General features: G+C 45.1%; 3 protein-coding genes across 3 annotated transcripts in view; 1 reads left to right on the top strand and 2 right to left on the bottom strand.

Moving 5' to 3' along the window:
• Positions 1–333: 333 nt before the first annotated feature.
• slc45a1 (solute carrier family 45 member 1) lies at positions 334–11,078 on the top strand. The gene is made up of 9 exons (XM_063216520.1): positions 334–766; positions 1,587–1,679; positions 2,738–2,962; positions 4,226–4,923; positions 5,077–5,298; positions 6,122–6,275; positions 6,703–6,879; positions 9,459–9,664; positions 10,719–11,078. Exons 1-9 carry the CDS (start codon positions 334–336, stop codon positions 10,992–10,994), a joined length of 2,484 nt encoding a protein of 827 aa, XP_063072590.1. The 3' UTR covers positions 10,995–11,078.
• odad1 (outer dynein arm docking complex subunit 1) overlaps positions 10,391–19,815 on the bottom strand; it is a 35,463-nt gene continuing 26,038 nt past the window's right edge. Inside the window, exon 14 of the mRNA XM_063216521.1 lies at positions 10,391–10,446. Within this exon, the coding sequence (XP_063072591.1) occupies positions 10,432–10,446 (15 nt within the window). The 3' untranslated portion in view covers positions 10,391–10,431. The remainder of the gene's footprint in view (positions 10,447–19,815) is intronic.
• Positions 14,945–18,418, bottom strand: si:ch211-222l21.1 (prothymosin alpha). The gene is made up of 5 exons (XM_063215732.1): positions 18,209–18,418; positions 16,847–16,936; positions 16,488–16,566; positions 16,231–16,340; positions 14,945–15,922 (listed from the first exon to the last, which is right to left on the bottom strand). The coding sequence occupies exons 1-5, from the start codon at positions 18,263–18,265 to the stop codon at positions 15,851–15,853; spliced, it is 408 nt and encodes a 135-aa protein (XP_063071802.1). The 5' UTR covers positions 18,266–18,418; the 3' UTR covers positions 14,945–15,850.

The raw sequence follows: 19,815 nt of genomic DNA, 5'->3' as shown, positions 1-19,815 counted from the left end.
CCGCATTCGTGTTGGTATGTTTTTGTTGATTGTCCATATTCTTTAATGTATAACATCTCGCGCCTTGGCTAGGTGTGTCATGGTGATTGTTTTTACCCTCCTCGTGTCCTCTAAGTGTCATTATGCTACTCTGTTCCCACTAGCCCGGCGGGCGGCATGGAGTTTTGTTGGTGTCAGTGTTTTTTCCGTGATCCTTTTGCTCTGTCCCTTCTTCATTGGGATAACTGCATGGATGTGTGTTGAGTTCTCACTCCCTTTATGACTTTTTGGGGGCTCGTCTGTGTTTGTGTTTGCTTTGGGTACAGAGTCCCGCAGGTAGAGACTAAAGGAGGGATGTCGTCTCCAGGCATGGGCACCCTGAGTGACCCCTTACTCTCCAGCCCAGGGCTGGGGGGCAGGGCGGGCTCCTCCATCCACGATGCCTCCTGCAGGCCCTCCCTGCCCAAGACCTCCAGCTTCCCCGCCACGTCCAGCACGCGCCACCTCAGCCACCGAGCCAACAACTTCCAGAGGCACCCCAAGAGGCGGAAACTCATCAGGCCGTCCCCCCCTCCGCCCCCCAACACCCCCTGCCCCCTGGACCAGCTGGACCTGACGGAGCTCCCCCCGCGCCGGACCTTCTCAGAGCTGGTGTTCAACGGCTGCGTCCTGTTTGGCATCGAGTTCAGCTACGCCATGGAGACCGCATACGTGACCCCCGTGCTCCTGCAGATGGGCCTGCCGGACCAGTTCTACAGCTTGGTTTGGTTCATCAGTCCCATTCTAGGTACTTTGAGGTACTTGGTTCCCCTCCCAGAGCAGTTATGGGTAAGCGGTTAGGGCGTCAGATTTGTAGCCCAAAGGTTGCCGATTCGGCTCCCGACCCGCCAGGTTGGTGGGGGGAGTAATCAATCAGTACTCTCCCCCATCCTCCTCCATGACTGAGGTACCCTGAGCATGGTACCGTCCCGCCGCACTGCTCCTTAGGGGCGCCATTGAGGGCTGCCACCTTGCACGGGTGAGGCATAAATACATTTTTGTTGTGTGCAGTGTTCACTTGTGTGCTGTGGAATGCTGTATCACAGTGACAATGGGAGCTGGAGTTTCCCAATGGGCTTTCACTTCACTTCACTTCACTCAATAATCATATCCAGACAATATAGCCCCAATAATAACATTGTGATTAATATATTGCTATAGTCAACCCAAAGTTACACCACTGCAGCCTTGCCATGTTTGCCAGCTTTATTTGAATTCCTAGTGACTTTTGTTTGTGAGTGATTTAAAAAAGGGGACATCGCATGCTTGTATTTCTTCATGTGTTGTATAGCTGTTGTTGTGTTGTATGACATTGGTACAGGAACCTGAAGTGTAACTGAAGTGTAAAGTTACTTCCCTCCATAGGAACAATGTTTAGAAATGCCCCCTTTTCTCTCATTGTTAAATAATGTTTGAATATTGTAATAGGCAATCGAAAAGTTCTCCTCAAAGTCCCTTAATTGCACCTTCCAATGGCCCTTTTAGCTTTTTCTTTACACATTACTGCCATAGGTCAGTGTGTACGTACCTAAGCCCTCCCTGTGTTTCCATGTTTCTCTCCACCGCAGGCTTCTTACTGCAGCCCATCCTTGGAGCCTGGAGTGATCGCTGCACGTCACGCTTTGGTCGGAGGAGGCCGTTCATCTTCGCCTTGGCCCTGGGTAAGATGGGCCTTTTCATTTGGCTTCTAAACACGTTCATTTTCCTTTCAGTGTTGATAGGCATAGGCATACTCATGCAGACTCAAATTCGCAAATTCACACACATGTACGTATGTATGTACACACATGCACGCACACACACACACACACACACACACACACACACACACACACATACACACACACACACACACACACACTTCAACAAATTGATTAACGGCCAGACAGCAGAACTGAAGATGCTGTGCTTTATGAGATCTTGCAGTAAATATGTCACGGTGGGGAAGCGAGGTAAATCATCCCAATCACTTTTATTGGCCAACTGAACCATTTGCCAGCTGTTTAGTATTAAATGTAGGGAGCAAAAAACAACCGTTTACTTTTCTGAAAGCCCAGGGCTACATTGAATGTGTTAAGTCAAAGACCTATCTGCTGCAACAATTAAGCTTCCATTATAATCAATGGAACTGGCTATACCAGACATGGCAGCGCAGCAAGCATTATAAAAAGTAGCCCATTCTTTTCAATGTATTTTTGATGCAAATTGACTTAACGTAACATAATACATCCAGTGTAGCCCCTAGCCTCAGGAAATCTAAGGGTATTTTCACACCCAATCCCCTTTAAGTAAACCAAACTCAGTCCTCTTTATGTGCACCAAAAAGTGAACCGACAGCAAAAGGGCTCAGTTCAGTGTTTTTGTTCATATTATGAGTGTATTACAAAAAGAACCGGCTTCTCTGTCTGGTCCCGTTAGGCTTTTATGACTTTATTCTTTTTTGATATCACCCAGTCCTCTAGAGCTCTCCTCAAGTGATTACACCTAGTCACAAGTGTAACTTGACAGGACTCATAAGCGTACCATACTGAGACCATGTCAACAAAGGGTTCAGTATAGTTCATTTCCCAGGGGTCTGGGTACACGTTGGAGCATTCACATGTGCAGAAAATGCTTCACAGGTATAAATTTGCTTAAATTACCGAAAGGGATCCGGTGTGAAAACACCCTGATATGGTGTTGTTTGAATCACTGTCTGTCCTGCCTTTACCTTGTACAGGTGCACTTTTTGGCTTGACGCTGGTTCTGAATGGGAGAGATATCGGCGCGGCAGTGGCTGACACGGCTGTCAGTCACAAGTGGGGCATTGTGTTGACGATTTGCGGGGTGGTTCTCATGGACTTCAGCGCTGACTCGGCAGACAACCCGAGCCACGCCTACATGATGGACGTCTGTGGTCCCGAGGACCAGGACCGAGGTCTCAACATCCACGCACTGCTCGCAGGTGTGCAGTGGGCTTCAATCAAATCATATGTTTTTGTTACATAGCCTGGGCAGTCATGGGTTAGGGCGTCAGACTTGTAACCCAAAGGTTGCCAGTTTGACTCCCGACCCGCCAGTTTGGTGGGCGGATTAATTAACCAGTGCTCTCCCCCAAACCAGTGCTCTCCCCCATTCTCCTCCATGACTCAAGTACCCTGAGCATGGTACTGTCCCACACTGCTCCATTTCGGGCACCATTGGCGGCTGATCCCTTGCCGGGATGAGGCATAAATGTAATTCCGTTGTGGGCAGTGTGCATTTGAGTTCTGTGTCACAATGACAATGAGAGTTGGAGTTTCCCAGTTGGGCTTTCGCTTTCACTTAATGTTATGATATCTAAGTCGAACTAAGTCCACATCAATGTGAAAGAGAGACCAAACTGCCCTTACTTATCTTCTGTAGTGTAGATCTAGATTCTAGTGTAGAAAAAATTGGCTAAATTAGTACTTTCGACAGATCCCATAAGCGAATATTTGCTAGTATGTCTATATGGCGGTGTCATTGCCTTGTAAATATAACACATATGAAACATCTTCTAAAATGATTTACTCTGGAAAACCTAAAACAGAGCTGAGCTTTAAAAAAAACATCCAAGTGCAAAAACACTGCACTCAATGTATTGCCTTGCTCTTCATGAAAGTCAAAGTGAAAATCCCAGTGGGAATATCCCATTGTCATTGTGATGCAGCACACAGTGCAGTGCACACAGACAGACTGCACTTACTCTCCATCTGTACCAGGGGTCAGCCCAACAAGCTGCCCTACTACACTAGATGGATACTTACTGTTCTTGTTCATGATATGATAAAGCTTACTTAGGAATTGATTGTCATGACGCCGTGCGCAGAACTGGGCGTTGTATTTGGATGTTTTTTGTGATAAAGCTTACTGATGGCATTGTTTATCATTATGGTGTGTACAGGAGAAGGCACCCGCTTCAGTTAGTTATTGTGATAAAGTTCACTGATTGATGGTGTTGTTTATGTATCATTACACCATGCACTAGGACTGGGCTTGGTTAGTTATTGTGATAAAGCTTACTGATTGATGGTATTGTTTATCATTACACCATGCACTAGGACTGGGCTTGGTTAGTTATTGTGATAAAGCTTACTGATTGATGGTATTGTTTATCATTACACCATGCACTAGGACTGGGCTTGGTTAGTTATTGTGATAAAGTTTACTGATTGATGGTATTGTTTATCATTACACCATGCGCTAGGACTGGGCGGCGGCTTCGGTTACATCGTGGGGGGCATCAACTGGGACCACACGGAGTTCGGCCGGGCCATGGGGGGCCAGCTGCGCGTCATCTACATGTTCACCAGCGTCACCCTGGTGGCCGCCACCGCTATGACCCTGACCAGCATCCCCGAGCGCCCTTTACCCCAGTCCCAGCACTCGCAGCAGGGGCAGCGGGCCCCCAGGAGCGCCCTCAAGAGCCCCAGCCTCCCCCTGCCACCCTCCCCGCCCGCCCCACCGTTAGGCGGAGGAGGAGGAGGCCCAGGGCTGGAGGAGGAGGACGAGGAGGACGGTTTATACGGCTACCAGTCGTCGAATCCGCAGCGGCGCTACACGGACCCTCTGGGCCATTCATGCAGCGCCAACGCGCGCCTCTGCGCCGGCCTGAGCAGCCCCATATCACCGCTCAGCCCGCTCACGCCCAAGTACGGCAGCTTCATCAGCCGCGACAACTCCCTGACGGGCATCAACGAGTTCGCCTCCTCGCTGGGTACGTCCTATATCGACAGCGTGCTCATCGACTGCTACACGGGCCAGCCCACGCCCACGGGCCTGCTGGAGCATGAGCAGCAGCCCCCCTATCCGGCCCCACCGCAGATGAACGCGGGGGACACCCCTCCTCCGCCTGCCCCGCCGCCACACTCACAATCTCCCCTGCCTCCCCTACCGCTCCCTCTGGTGCCCCAAGTGGCCCCGCAGCCAGGCGTGGAGACCCAGCCGGGTGGAGAGGGCCAAGAGCCGGTTGGAGGAGGAAGGGAGCAGCCGGTGCCACGACCCCAGGAAGGGGAGCAGACGACCGAGGGGTCGAATCCAGCTGATGGGACACAGCAGCAGCAGCAGCAAGTGAATGGGGGTGGCGAGGTGGTGTTGGTGACGGAGGGAATGCAACCTAGTGGGAACGGTGGTGGGGAGCCCAATCACGCTGGTGGCGGGGGCTCCAAGAGGGGCAGCATCCTGAAGAGGCCCCAAAGCCTGGCTCTCACAGAGGAGACGCTACTGCCGCCCAGCACAGGGGAGCACGGCCGCAGGCGCACTGTCACTTTCAGCCAGCAGGTGGGGACACATGTCATTATTACATTTAGCGACTACAAAGTGCACACAGATGTTGCATCCTGGGTTCAATATTATTGGTATTTGTTATGGAGCTTTCTACGAATAAAATGCACTAGGTTCAGCTGTCCATCGGACTTTGACTGTTTATCTAGATTCAGATAAAGTCATTGTTTCAAGCTTAGAGTTAAATACAAAATCATTTCAGTGGTTCTTCAAACTAATAATAGCTTGAGAGGCCCTTCTGAGTTTGTTTGCCGTTCCTCATGGACTATAATAACTGCACTAAGTATGTTTCGAGGAGCGCCCAATGTTGTTTGAATGAGAAAAAACTGCTTTATGAAAGAAGTGTGGGTGATGCGCGCACATCCAGTAAAACAGGTGCTGGATCAAACAAACGTGCGTAAAGGAAGAGAGGAAATCCGCACACTGTTACTGCTCACCGATTTATTTGAACACAAAGTTTCGACCTCAGGCGGTCTTCGTCAGATGTATATCAAATATATCGGTGAGCAGTAACAGTGTGCGGATTTCCTCTCTTCCTAAAAAACTGCTTTATACCTCAGTGGTGTAGTCTACGTAGAACGCGGGTATACGGAGTATACCTACTTCTGAATTTCAGGGATTTCAGTATACCCACTTAAAATAGATTGATCCATTGTTTTGAATAGCACAAATGTATACAGTATACCCACTTCAAAATTGCTCAAATATACAGTATACCCACCATAAAAAGTAGACTACACCACTGTTATACCTATAGGTTTAACATAGTCAAAAACAACTCAGTGTCACTTTAAAATATGACTTTACTTTGACACTCCAGGTGGCAAATATTTTGCTCAACGGCGTGCGGTATGACAGTGACCTGAGCGACAGGCCAGAGGCTGCGGATAACCAGATGTCCCTCAAGCTGCTCTGCATCGCCATCTACAGGATGCCCCCCTCACTGCGCAGCCTGTGCACCAACCACTTTTTGGGTGAGCACGTAGCGGGATGCATCTCTCTCCTCTTCATGCCCTTGTGTTTGTGTCATGGTCGAGTCCAAATTAAGAAACTCTTCACGCCACTATTTCTGTCCTCGACAACAGCATTCTGCCATTGGCCAAAACGCCTTTTTACTGGACTGCGGAATATCTCTGAAAGTGACTATGTGTCAGGTCAAATTAACTTGACTTGCTCCATTTGTATCTCTGTGTTTGTCTGTGTCTTTCTTTCTCTTTCTCTCACTCATCCCTCTATCTGTGTTTCTTTCTCTTACTCTTTCTGTCTTTGACTCTCTTTCTCTCATCCTCTCTCCCCTCTCCTCTCCTCTCTCTCTGTCTGTCTGCCCCCTCTCTGTCTCTCTTGCTTTCTCTCACACTCCTCTTTATCTCTCTCTCTCTCTCTCTCTCTCTCTCCCTCTAGGTTGGTTGTCGTTCGAGGGCATGCTGCTGTTCTACACTGACTTCATGGGAGAGGTGGTGTTTGGGGGGGACCCCAAGGCGCCCCATGACTCTGAGGCCTACCAGCGCTACAACGCGGGGGTCAGCATGGGCTGCTGGGGCATGTGCATCTATGCATTCAGTGCTGCCTTCTACTCAGGTCAGCACCGCTCGCACGCACACACATCGTGCACTTCACCTACATTTTGCAGTGTTAATTCAATACTTAGGATGTTTTCACACCTCCCTTTCTGCCATTTAAGCAAGACCTTTGACTCAGCATTTTCTGCACACATGCCCAAAGTGTACCCAGACACCTTGGAAGTGAAGTGTACTGAGACCTTAATTGATGTGGTCTCAGTACAGTAGAGCTCTTGAGGACTGGGTGTGATCAAAGAGAGGAAAGACACATCACAAAAGCCTAATTGGACCAGAAGGAGCAGCCGATTCTTTATGAGCAGAAACATAATTGAGTCATTTTGCTGGTGGTTCACTGTTTGGTCCACTTACGTAAAAATGACTGAACTTGCTTCACTTTAAGGGGACTGACTAGATCTGAAAATACCCTAAGATGCTGACATTGAACATTGACACTCAAGTGTAACGCTGAAGTGTTGGATAAGCACTGCAAGATTTACAGTGTACTAGTGTGCAGATTGGTCCTTCCAGGTCAGCACAGTTTAAGTCCTGACACGTTTGTTTTGGTCGATTTGCTGATCAGACGGCTGATCTTGATTTGCACAGCTCTTTCCCCACATAGATCAGTTGATTAGTTAAATCCGTAGAGGATAAATGTTCTTTTGAGGGTTTAGTTGTGAATATGCATGTATTGTTTGATACACAGTTTAGTCACTACAGTGAGAGATTAAACAGGTGTTGTTAAATGTATTCCTAAACTAAAGTGTTTTTATTTGTTGTAGCATATGGAAGCGCAATGCCAAACAAGGGTATTAAGTCCCGGCAGGGACCTAAACATCTTTCGTTCTTCAAAAGCAAGCTAGAGTACATGTATTTTATAAGGCTCTAGTGTACCTGAATATACTATGATGGGTTTACAGCTGTCATTTTACCGCTGGTGCAACGCTAATCTCCCATCGTCCCATCTGCTAAGGCACTTATGCAACAATCTGAGGATGTTTTCTGTGATTTTCATATGCACAACTATTGTTCTGTGTTATACATCATATTTTCCCAATCTTACCTCTAGCAAGGAAATGCAATGAATGCTATTTTGACATAAATAAATTCCAAATGAATGATATACTGATTTGGATTAAGCTTAACAAACTGTAGGCATATGTATGTAGGCCTCTCAGTTTCTTGACATTGAAAATACGTAAAAGTCTGTTGCTTGCATGTTAAAACTCTTACTCTTAAAGTATTGAAATAACACTGCAAGATGTACTGCGCTGCAAAAAACAACTAATAGTTTGCTGTGTGAGTAGATGAAGGCTTAATGATGTGTTCATCAGTGCCCTTCCCCCTGGTGATACAGAACCACAGAGTCCTAGATACACAGTACACATGACCTTGAGTGCTTCGCTCAGTCAGCACAATGGCTCGTCATTGGTGTCACTCTGTTTGTGGCTGCAGCATCAGCTGAAAACGGCAGGAAAGTATCAGAGCAGGAGCTGCACTTTTGATCAGAATTGTCCATCACACTGTCCTATTATAATACAATTTTATGTAGTAGGCCAAAAATATGTGCTTGGACAGTTCACTGTTTCATTGTTTCGTGTTTTCCTGGAATTTCCTGTTCTGATGTTGGCTTTTACAAAAAATTTAATTCCCTATTTGGTTAGCATGTTCCATGAAAAGGGTGTAGCTCATGAGACATCACATAACCAGTTCAAGACAGACAGCAGAATTACACAAAGGTGCGTATTGTTGTGCAATAATGCTAGAAGCATCGAAATGTGGACATAAATAAGGTGTACTCAACAAATATGCCATTACCACTCAAATTGCTTTCATTACCTTTGTGAAGTGTCAGTGGAAGTTCTGAAAGGCACTATAAATAACACGCGTTTGATGATTTGGCAGCTTGAAAGAAAAATACCAGAAGACAACACCCAGTTGTCTAGTGGTACCAGATAGTGTTGAAATATTGAGTGGTTTGATCCTTTCATCCCAGGAGACTTCCAAAGGGGGACAAATACAGCAAGGAAGTGTGGGGAGGAACAGGGTACAGCAACACAGTATCTGAGATGAGAGGAGTTTAGAGTATGTGTGTGCGTGCTAGGGGTGGGTGAACAGAATAACTCGTGCTAGGACGAAGGAATAGTTTTATTATGAACTGACATGCGTGCCATGGCAGCCGTGGCGTAATGGTTAAGGAGATATGCTTTTCATCAGAGGGTTGCAGGTTCGAATCCCACCCTTCCACTCCCTTCTGCACTTCATGGCTGAGGTAGGCCTATACTGCTCCAGGGACTGTAACCATTACCCTGTAGATATCTATCTGTAAGGGTGCTTTTCCACTGCCGGTTTTACTGGTGGGCTTACAGTTCAAAAAAATTGCGACTCGGCAGCCACTTTTTGCTTTTCGAATAGGCACGACACAGCCCAATAGTATAGCAAAAAGTGGCGGCCGGGTCTCACTGTGTCAAGCTGTAGGCCTACCAGAAACCCGGCAGTGGAAAAGCAGCATAAGTGGCTTTGGATAAAAGCGTCAGCTAAGTGTAATGTAAACACATGTTGTCATCTCCTCTTCTCCCTCCCCCTCCTGGTCCTCCACAGCCATCCTGGAGAAGCTGGAGGAGCGCTTCTCGCTGCGCTCGCTCTACTTCTTCGCCTACCTGGCGTTTGGGCTGGGCACAGGGCTGGCCACCCTCTCCACCAACCTCTACGTGGTGCTCTCCCTCTGCGTCACCTACGGCGTGCTCTTCTCCTCCCTCTGCACCTTGCCTTACTCGCTGCTCTGCGAATACTACCAGAGCCCACAGGTGAGATCAGCACACATAACATAACCTACTCCTGTAACATAACATATTCACCTGATACTCATGACAATAATATTATATTCTGACTTTGAGACTTCTTTACTCTCTGCTCTGTGAATACTACCACAGCACACAGGTGAGACCAGTGCACATAACATAACCTACTCCTGTAACATAACATACTCACCTGATACTCATGACAGTAATTCTGACTTTGAGACTTCTTTACTCTCTGCTCTGTGAATACTACCAGAGCCCACAGGTGAGACCAGCGCACATAACATAGCCTGCTCCCATAACATCACACACTTCATTTGATACTCATGACCATAATATGTATTTCTGACGTAGAGACTTCTTGACTCTCTGCTCTGTGACTAATAACTTATTCACATGACAAACCATTTTACAGTGGTATAATACATTGGCATGATTGAGACTTTCTTACTTGCTGCTCTGTGACTACTATCAGAGCCCACTGGTGAGACCAATGCACATTCATTGCAATTCATTCTTTTTTTCTAACCACCCATTCCTATGAAATGAATTTAGACTATGTCTAATTTTTATAACGGTGACACATCATTTTTGTCTTCAGCCACCCTATATGCCAGGAGCAGCATTGTCTCTCATAAAGAACAGCGATGGAGCTGTTGAACTGTTGAGATGAAAAAAGTTGAAATACTTGGACAGACTCAGTTGGACAGAAATAGTCGCTTCGTTCATGTCCTGGGCCGGCTGACTCCCTCTTCTTGTGTGTGTCTCTTTCTTCAGTCCTGGTGCTCCTGGTGGAATGAAAAAAAGTTTAAATACTTTCACAAACTCGTAAATAGTTCCCTCATTCATGTCCTTTCTCTCTTTGTGTGTGTGTGTGTGTGTGTGTGTGTGTGTGTGTGTGTGTGTGTGTGTGTGTGTGTGTGTGTGTGTGTGTGTGTGTGTGTGTGTGTGTGTGTGTGTGTGTGTGTGTGTGTGTGTGTGTGTGTGTGTGTGTGTGTGTGTGTGTGTGTGTGTGTGTGTGTGTGTGCCCCTGTCTCTCTTTCTCTCTCCACCTCCCCAGTTCTGTGGCTCGTCGGAGGAGGGGACGCGGCGGGGGATGGGCGTGGACATCTCGCTGCTCAGCTGCCAGTACTTCCTGGCCCAGCTGCTGGTGTCGGTGGCCATGGGGCCGCTGACGTCGCTGGTGGGCGGGGCGCAGGGCGTGATGTACTTTGCCAGCCTGATGTCCTTCGTGGGCTGCGCGTACTCCTCGCTGTGCGTGGTCTACCAGCTGCCGCCGCCAGAGGGTGAGCAGCCGGCCCCGAACGAGGCCCAGCCGCTTCTGGTGCACATTTGAATAAAAAAAAAACCCACAAAAAAACACCACCATCACCATCACCACCACAGCAAAGACCATCCACCACTCTACTCCAGTCAATCCATACATCCTTCTCCACCACCACCATCACCACCACAAAGACCATCCACCATTCACACCACACCACTCCACTCAATCCATACACCATCTCCCCCACCACCACCACCACCACCACCACCACCACAAAGACCACCCATCTCCCACACCACACCGCTCCACTCCACTCAATCCATACACCCTCCTCCACCATCTAGCCATCACCCTGTGTTGCACCCCCACAATCCAAACCCCCATTCACCCCCTGGGCTGAGGAAACAATGCCGCACTGCACGTATGCACACACGCTCACTCTCTCACACACACATACGCTCTGGCGCACACTCGCACGCAATGACGACACTCACACACTTGGTCATACTCACACACATTCACATGGTATTGCTCAAACACATGTTCCCACCCACCCACCGACATACACACTCTCTCTCTCTCTCTCACACACACACACACACATTATGGCTCACACTCTCACACACAAAGACAACTCAAACACATGAACACACCAACACACACACACACACACGTCAATTCATCATCTTCTCTCATTATCCATTCTGCTTATCATGATGGTGCCATATCCACCCCCACCTCTACTGCTTCATGGTCCTCAGTGAGAAACTATATTACTACATCCACGATGGCTTTACGATTGCCAACGGCACTTTGTATTCTTTTGGAGAAGCCAAATCTTTTTTTTTCTTTGCAACATTTGTTTGCTCTACATTTTTCTAATAAGATTATCAGTAACAGTCTACTTCTGGCCAGTAAAAAAAGTGTATTTTTTTGCTCAGCTCACACAGACAGAAGAATATAGGGCTATAAGATTAGAGACTATACTCTGTTCTTTTATCCATATACATGTACATTTGCATCAGTGCATTTACCAAAAGCTCTTTGTGAGATGACCATTGCGATTGGAATGCTGGTTTGTGAGTGTCTGGTGTGTGTGTGTCAGTGTCGAGGATGAAGATGATGATGGTAATGATAATGTCGATGAGGATGATGACTGTGTCAATGTGCTTGTCTTCTGCACCATGTGATAAGGCATGCTTCTCTTCTCTCAACATTTGAACTTTCTTTGGGTGAAAATGTTGATGCCTGGTTTGATACATGATGATTCCTCCCCCATCAAACGCACACACTGGGGCCAGAGTCTATGTCAGTTGCTGTACCTCAATGGAGGGTGTTGATGGATTATCAATCAGAGATCAATGACAATATCAGCTTTGTATTACCATAGTTTAAAGAGAAAAAAATGGATTCCTCAAAACAAGTATAGAGCATGAGTGGTATCCGTAGTAAGTAGTCTTTTTGTGAGTGTCTCTCGTCATATATGGGAGTGTTCCATGAGAAATTTGCCACTGTCTTCTTAGCCACACAACTAACTAGATGCACGCACACATACACACAAACATTTGTTTCAGCTTTTTTTTAAAACGACACAGGATAGCCCGGACCCACCAATACTAAATGTGATGCTGCACAAGTTTTCACAAACTCAATGCTTGCAGAACTTGAAGTCGTGATAGTCTAGGCACAGGAGCCACATTTGAAGCCTGTCCTTGATATTTAATCCAGAAACCAAATCTCTGCCTCTCTGTAGCATTCAGGGCGAATGGGCTTAACATGCAGCCTGTAGCCTCTCACCCAGGGTGTCCCTGGTTTAGGTTTTTGTTAAAGGCATTGGGGCACTTTGTAGGCTTTTATATCTTGGCTATATACGTGTCATATATGCTAAATTACATTGGATTTACCAAAGGTCACATCAGGTCACGATGAAGAACCTGATGTCACTTGTTATTTAACTGTATTATTGAAACAAATGTATGTATCGCTGTGTGTATCTTCTACTTGTTCAGACATTGACACAGTGCAGTACAGAGTTGGGACAAAACTGGACACTAAACAGTAAACACTACTTGGTACAGTAGATCTGATGTTTGAGTTGTAAATTATTAGTCTGTGTACGCTTACGAAACCAATGCTGTAGTGTAGTGTCCCACATGAAGAACTTACTAAAACAATTACAACCCAAAGTTACATGATTTACAGAAAGAAACAAACAAACAAAAACTGCTGCGTGGTCTCAGTGTCGTTCCCCATACCATATCACCATTTTCAACCATCTCCAGTTTGTGGCATCTTTACGCTGCCACAGACATGCGCCACCAACCCATCACATGGACCCCTGTACCACCTCCTCTCCGTTCCTATCTTCCCTCTCTCCTCTCCTCCTCACTCGCCCCCCACTCCCCACCACTGTACTGTGGAGTGCTCTATCTCTCCAGCCCTGGTCCAACCCACCAGGGTCTGTCATGATTGTTGATTTTTTTCTGTAGTGACAGTGGTTCTTGTTGTCATCAGGCAGAGTTGAAGTTGAGACTGGGGTGTGACTGACTGAGCTGTGAGTGCGGAGGCCGACCAAAGCCCAAGGAGGAACCGATAAAAGACAAACATAAACACTTAAGGGGCGAAAAAAAAACAACAACTCATGAACCTCAGCGAACAAGCAAACATGAAAATCCACAAACTGTTTTTGCCCCAAGGAAAGAAAAAGCATCAGGAATCTGTGCATGATAACTCCTGAGAATAGAGATGGAAGGAATACTTTGAGAGTTCACATTTTTGTTGTCCTCTCTCTTTCGCTCTGTTCAAGAGGTGTTCACCTCTCTTGCTGCGAAGCATTAAACTTTGTCATCTCTTGTCATCACCAGAAGGCCAGCCTATGAACAAGTGTCAGAGTGTGTTAACAATGTCCAGTAGCTCGCTTATGGACTATGTCATAAGCAGGGAAATAATGATGCACTACTTTTGGCATTTTTGGACAATGGAATTATTGAATTTGGTGAGCTTGGTAATGCTGTTGGATGCTGCATTTCCCCCCCTTGTAATAATATCCAAGATTTAAAGCCATCCTCAAGTTCTCCTCACATCAGCATTGTTGTATGGGGGACTGCACTTCTCAAAGTGTTATTCATCTATTTATTTTTTGTCATCATATGAGGCCTAGATGTGCTGTGGCTGCCAGATACTGTTGATGAGTGAGTGCACAAGGGTCAAACTTTATTTCCTGATTGAGGGCAAGCACATGAGTTAATCAATGTTACAACAGCAATGTAGACTAGGCATAAAATTCAACACCATCACATGGTAAAAGCTTATTCAGGGTTGATTTATTTATTTACATTATGTGTTATCCTGAATGGAGGGACTATCTGTATTACAAAACCTAGGCCTACGTTTCAAAGACTATAGTTTTAACTACATGTTCAACGTGCAGAATTGTTCAGGTTTGGTGATGGGAATGTATTATAATCTCATGGGAATTTACTACTTGCCCAACAATTCAGGCTCAGGCAAAAAATACTAAATAATTCTCAAACACTGAATGTAAACCAAACGTATTTGACTGGATGTTACCAGATATTACCACTAGGTGGCGGTAAGGGACAGTTTAATATTTTTTTTCCTTTTGCACAAAGATGTAAAAGCTACGAAAAGTGCAGTCAGGTTTTATTTTTTTATCCACTTACTTACCAATTCAGAGGTTAACAGCCACTGATTACAGTAGCAATGTTGACCAAAATATACGAATCATTAGCAACACAAACTTGTTTTAGGAGCATACAAAAAAACCCCAGTGTAAAGTAAGCACATAACTGGGTAAAAATCATTAATGCTGCATGCTCATACCACTTACCAGGTGCTTTCTGGGACATTTTACAGCATGAACAACTTTAATTTTGCTCCTATGCAGCACATAAGATTATTGTTTCTCAAATTACTGTCCATCAAAAGGTGACATACTGCTATGAAATGTAAGTACTGTGTAATGTGTCAACATGCAATAATAAAACACCCACACCAAATTAAAAAGACAAGACTGATTTATTTATAATCCAGAACCAGAATATACAAAGCAGTGGTCAAAGCAACCAAGACACAATCCATACAAAAAACTGCTTGAAAAATAGACTGAGAGAGCACCAGACCCGACATATTATTCAGCTTAAGACCACTGTGGCTTCTGTATATTTCTTACATCAATACTCAGATGTAACTTGCAACAGGAAAAGTAACCCAAGACAAAACTGTACATTGGATGTCAAAGGCTGGAATGTTACCAAAAACGGATAGTAAACGAAAAATGACCAAAACCTAGAAGATTTAAGACCCAGGGGCTGACGCGTGACAAGACATGCAAGCACCCCTCCACTGAAGAGGAGGAGGCAAGCAAGCAAGTCTTTCTTCAGTTTTGATTGGGCTCCACGAGACCCCTTCATTGGTAAGTGCCATCTGCTGTGTACACAGACCAGCCAAGCAAAAGGATTAACTACTAGCAGCACAAACAAAAGGGATTTCAGAAGCACGCATTAGCCCCTTGCTTAAAACTTATCTTTGGTCTTCATCAGTGAGTCAGAGGTCACTCGTGAAAATGTCATAACCTTGTGAGAGGAGGGTGCAGATGCTTGTGTGAATCAACTGATCGGAACAGGCAGTAGAAACTGTGCTTTGAACTCATACGTACAAAATACTTTTTTTCTTTTGTTTTTCTCCTTTGTTACAGAATGTCACTCTGAACCAATAAATAACATTTCATAAAAAAAGAAAAGAAAGAAAAAGTGGGCCATGATGTTATGGGACTCCAGTGCAAAAACAAAAAGAAGAATATAATCCGTGGTTAAAAGAAAACGAGTAAAATATACATGAAAGCACAAACTCTACTAGGTCAAGTTGACCACGCAGACAGCTATGAAACAGGGGTGTGATGTCGCCTAGGCCTCCACTTCAGCTTCTGTGGGCTCTGCTGCTTCATCTGTTTTCTGTTTCTTTGTCTCGACCTTCTCCTAAAACAAATTAAACATAGACAGAGAGAGATTCGAATCAGTTATTTGGGGGCATAACAGCAACCTTCTTACAGCATCTGCAACATGAAAGCCAATAGTAATGTAATAATATATATATACACACACACACACACGTGCTGACAGATTTTGCTGGGCCCAGGACAAAGCCATCAGTAAGGCCCCCCCACCCAACGTACTATGTAATGAGAACCCAATTCTGAGCTCCCTCTCTCCCTGGGCCCGGGACAACGGACCTCTTTGTCCCCGTCAACTTCCTTGTATACACTATATAAAACCCTCACACGTACCTCCTCCTCAGCTGCACGTTTTACTGCCTGGCCATCAACCTCCTCTTTGCCGTTCTTCTCCTCTTCTGTGCCATTCTTCTTCTCCTCCTCTGCAGGAGCAGCAGCCTCAGCTAGAGTTGGAAAGAATGGAGACAAATATGAATAAATTAATATACTCTACTGGTTAATCACATTTTTAAATGATCAGGTCATATTCACATGTTTATGCTATCTTAAAACATAGGCTTATGCTTTAATGTTTGCAACCATGACTTTACCTTCCTTCTCTTCTACTTTCTCTTCCTTCTTCTCTGCCTTCTTCTCATCATGCTCTTCATCGTGTGACTTTCCATTTGTCTGAAAGGGAAAAAAAAGTTGTAACTTTAAAAAGATGATACACTCATAATTGAATATCAGTTTTAACTCAAACTGCTGATGCAATTCAAAGAGATGTTGGATTGTGGATCTCTTTTCTCCTAAGTGGGGGTTTTACCCCGGTTTACATCTGTTCCCCTGTCACTCGCAACAATGAGGTCTATGGAGGGGGAGGGGAAACTTCAAACACCTGCACATCGACTACGAAGGAAACAAAAGCTAAAGATGGCCTCCTGGGAAGCCTGCCCCCCACGTTACTCACTGTTCCATTGCCATTGGCAGGTGCGTCTCCGCTGCCGTTCTCTTTCTCCACCTCAACTTCTTCCGTCACCTCCTTCTTTTCCTTCAGGTCCTGTGGGGTGAAAAAAAGAAACGGTTTGAACACTTCATTTTAGCTGAACACCAACACTTTCCGTGATACTTGGAAACTTTGAGGCATCTTGCAGATTCGTAAATCAACTGAAAGTAACTTTGCGACACGTCTGTTGTAAAAAGAAAGTAATTTTGCTTCAAGCAATTCATTTTACAGTTAATGTGAACTTTTAGCGGTTGCCCACGGTAAAAGTACAGGTATGTGAAGTTAAGTTTGTTATCACGGTTTAGAAATACTAATTAAACCGTAATATCCATTACAAGTGAGGACACATGTCGTTAGCGATACATTTAATCATCTTTCGACCAATGTTACCTCAGGATAAACAGTTTCACAGTCTACTTAATTTTGCTCCTATTTGTATTATATCCGTACACAGCTTCTGATAACCGTAATGCTGTAGAAACATGGCTTACGTTTATGTTAAAAACATTTTTAAAGCACAGTAATTAAAACGTGTCTTTAGCCTAAAGTTGACGGCTGTGCTTCGTCAACCCCTCCTCCCTCCCTCACCGACGAAGCGCGCTCCTGCTGAGGACAAAAGAAAGGCTGCTGCTACTAGTGGACCAAATCTTAGCGCGCGCACGGTGAGGTTTACTGATGTGAAGCTCTTCCCGCCTATTCATTGTCGGATTCTTCCCTATGCAAGATTATGGTAAGATCTTTACCCCGGTGGTGTATAAAATAAAAAACATACATCGTCATCGTCAAATGCGTACAAACATCTCCCGTGAACATACAGTATAATTTCACACCGTACATCACAAATACTTGTTTCACACTTCTCCAGTCAGCTCAGTTCCCTCACAGAAACGACCGGCAGCATCCGACCAACGTATTTTCATCACCTAACATGAACTTTGACGGTTAATGTTAAAAGCCTTTCCCCACAATCTATAGCCATTTACTTTGGCACAATGATTTCCACAAGAAAAGATAACTAATAAATCAACGGTTTAGCGACAGGCAACGGGAATCTAAAACGTTCACACTAGGTTTGCGAGACTGGTATCACGGAAATTTTCACGTAAGTCCGGAGAGATGCCTGACAAGTAAAATCATTTAAACTTTTCTTCGACTTTCTTTTAAAAGTACGCCAAGATACATGTCATGGCAGTGTACTCCTTTTCGTCGAAGATAATGTAAGAACCGTTCAAATGACTTTTATGATACGATTTACCTGAGGATGCAAGTTAGCGTCAATGTGCATTGTTCACTTGAGGTAAGAAACTCATTTTTTCCTGGACTTACCTTAGCGGTGATCTCCTTGGGGGTGGTAGTGGTGGTGTCTACTGCGGTATCAGCCATAGTTGATGTTAGAATATTTAGAGATAGAAAAGGAGAATAATTTTATCCTTGGGCTGATGTGGCCGGAGGGGCAGACAAAACGTCTTGCAGCTGAGGAGAAATGAATCAAACTAACTACAACTTAAATAGTGAACGCGACTTTGCCGTCAAGCTAACACGGGATTGGACAACGGAAAATTCTGAAGCTTTGAAGCGCTGTGCCATTGGTGAAATCACTGTCATCTAGTACACGTCCCGCCCGTATGACTCCTCCCACTACCAGTGATGCTTGGTGATGGTGAGAGCATTTGGGAATAGGAGACTATCTAATTACGTTTACAATAAGGATATGGCGATAGAAATCTGGGTTTATAGTATACTCACTTGAAACTGCCATGAATATTTCCAGTTTCCACTTCAAATCACCGTAGCATATACCAATTATTCAAGTTAAGTGTAGATAGACTATTAATCTTTCAGTCTAATATAGAACATAGTATGTCACATAAGATAATAGATGGGCCTACCCTAGTTAGCTCACAATAAGTGGTCTTCACCTTGTTATATGTTATATTAGCCAAAGCCAACAGTGTAAAATCCACACTGCCATTTATTCTGAATGTGCAAGTACAGGTCACAAGGTCAGCAATTAATCTGTCTTTGGCTGGTGTGCTTGTTTGAAAGACAAAGGCCTAAGGAAATGGGAGGGAAAATAAGCCTGTCCAGTTACTATAATGCTGTCCGCTTAAAATATAGCTCCTCCAAAGTGTTTTTGTACAACAATATACTAGTGTGGCAGGCAGGCAGGCAACAAATTCGGCACAGGCCAAACCGTCTTCAACTCTTCATAGTAGCCTACCCCAATGTTAGAGCATCTTTGCTCTCATCAACATGGGGCATACTACTTAATGTTTGAGCGAATATGTGTGTGTATATGATATCATCATGAAATAGCTTCTTGGGCCAAGATAGCTGGCAATCCGTGCCATATGGTTGTGTGGGAGCAGAGCAAGACTCTCTGGCTCTGAAGGCACACGTGCCGAGAGGACCACTTTGGGCTCTTTGTTTACAGGCCACTGTTTCATTACCATGTTGTGTGGAGGCCATTGTATCGCAGATGGAGACACACTGGGCAGCTGTTTCATTCAGCACAAAGCTGATGCACATGATAACAACCAACCCCCCATATACAATTTGGTCCTCCGAAAAAAAATCACAAAGGCCTGGCAATAACTTATTGTGGACATGGTCATATTTACGCGTCCTATAACATTATCATGTCACATGGCAGAAAAATATGTTTCTAACCTAGGTCTGTCTGACTCTGCACAAAGAAATTGAAGTACTACCCTGTACTCTGTGCCTAAGCTTGTTACAATGGCAGTATGTTTTTGAAAAACACCTACCTTCTAAGAAGACATGGAATCATGAAGGATATTTTTGGTAGCCTCTGGAAAAAGACGTTTTTGAATGTGATGGGGGTAGAATTTTGCACCCCACCACAAAAGGTGGCCCACACCGTATTAAAAAGGTACATATTCTGCCCGTGCAACAAGCTTGGATAAAGTACT

This window comes from Engraulis encrasicolus, chromosome 14, assembly GCF_034702125.1.
Source record: "Engraulis encrasicolus isolate BLACKSEA-1 chromosome 14, IST_EnEncr_1.0, whole genome shotgun sequence".
Lineage (NCBI taxonomy): Eukaryota > Metazoa > Chordata > Actinopteri > Clupeiformes > Engraulidae > Engraulis > Engraulis encrasicolus.
This window is presented reverse-complemented; position numbering and strand designations above follow the sequence as displayed.

Bases quoted from the DNA above. Each gene is read 5' to 3' on its own strand.
- slc45a1 (XM_063216520.1), top strand. From the start codon at position 334: ATGTCGTCTCCAGGCATGGGCACCCTGAGTGACCCCTTACTCTCCAGC. The intron at 6,276-6,702 runs GTGAGCACGTAG...CTCTCCCTCTAG, and splicing joins GTGCACCAACCACTTTTTGG to GTTGGTTGTCGTTCGAGGGC. The intron at 6,880-9,458 runs GTCAGCACCGCT...GGTCCTCCACAG, and splicing joins CAGTGCTGCCTTCTACTCAG to CCATCCTGGAGAAGCTGGAG.
- si:ch211-222l21.1 (XM_063215732.1), bottom strand. From the start codon at position 18,265: ATGGCTGATACCGCAGTAGACACCACCACTACCACCCCCAAGGAGATC. The intron at 16,937-18,208 runs GTAAGTCCAGGA...TTCACCCCACAG, and splicing joins CCAAGGAGATCACCGCTAAG to GACCTGAAGGAAAAGAAGGA. The intron at 16,567-16,846 runs GTGAGTAACGTG...TTTCCCTTTCAG, and splicing joins CTGCCAATGGCAATGGAACA to ACAAATGGAAAGTCACACGA.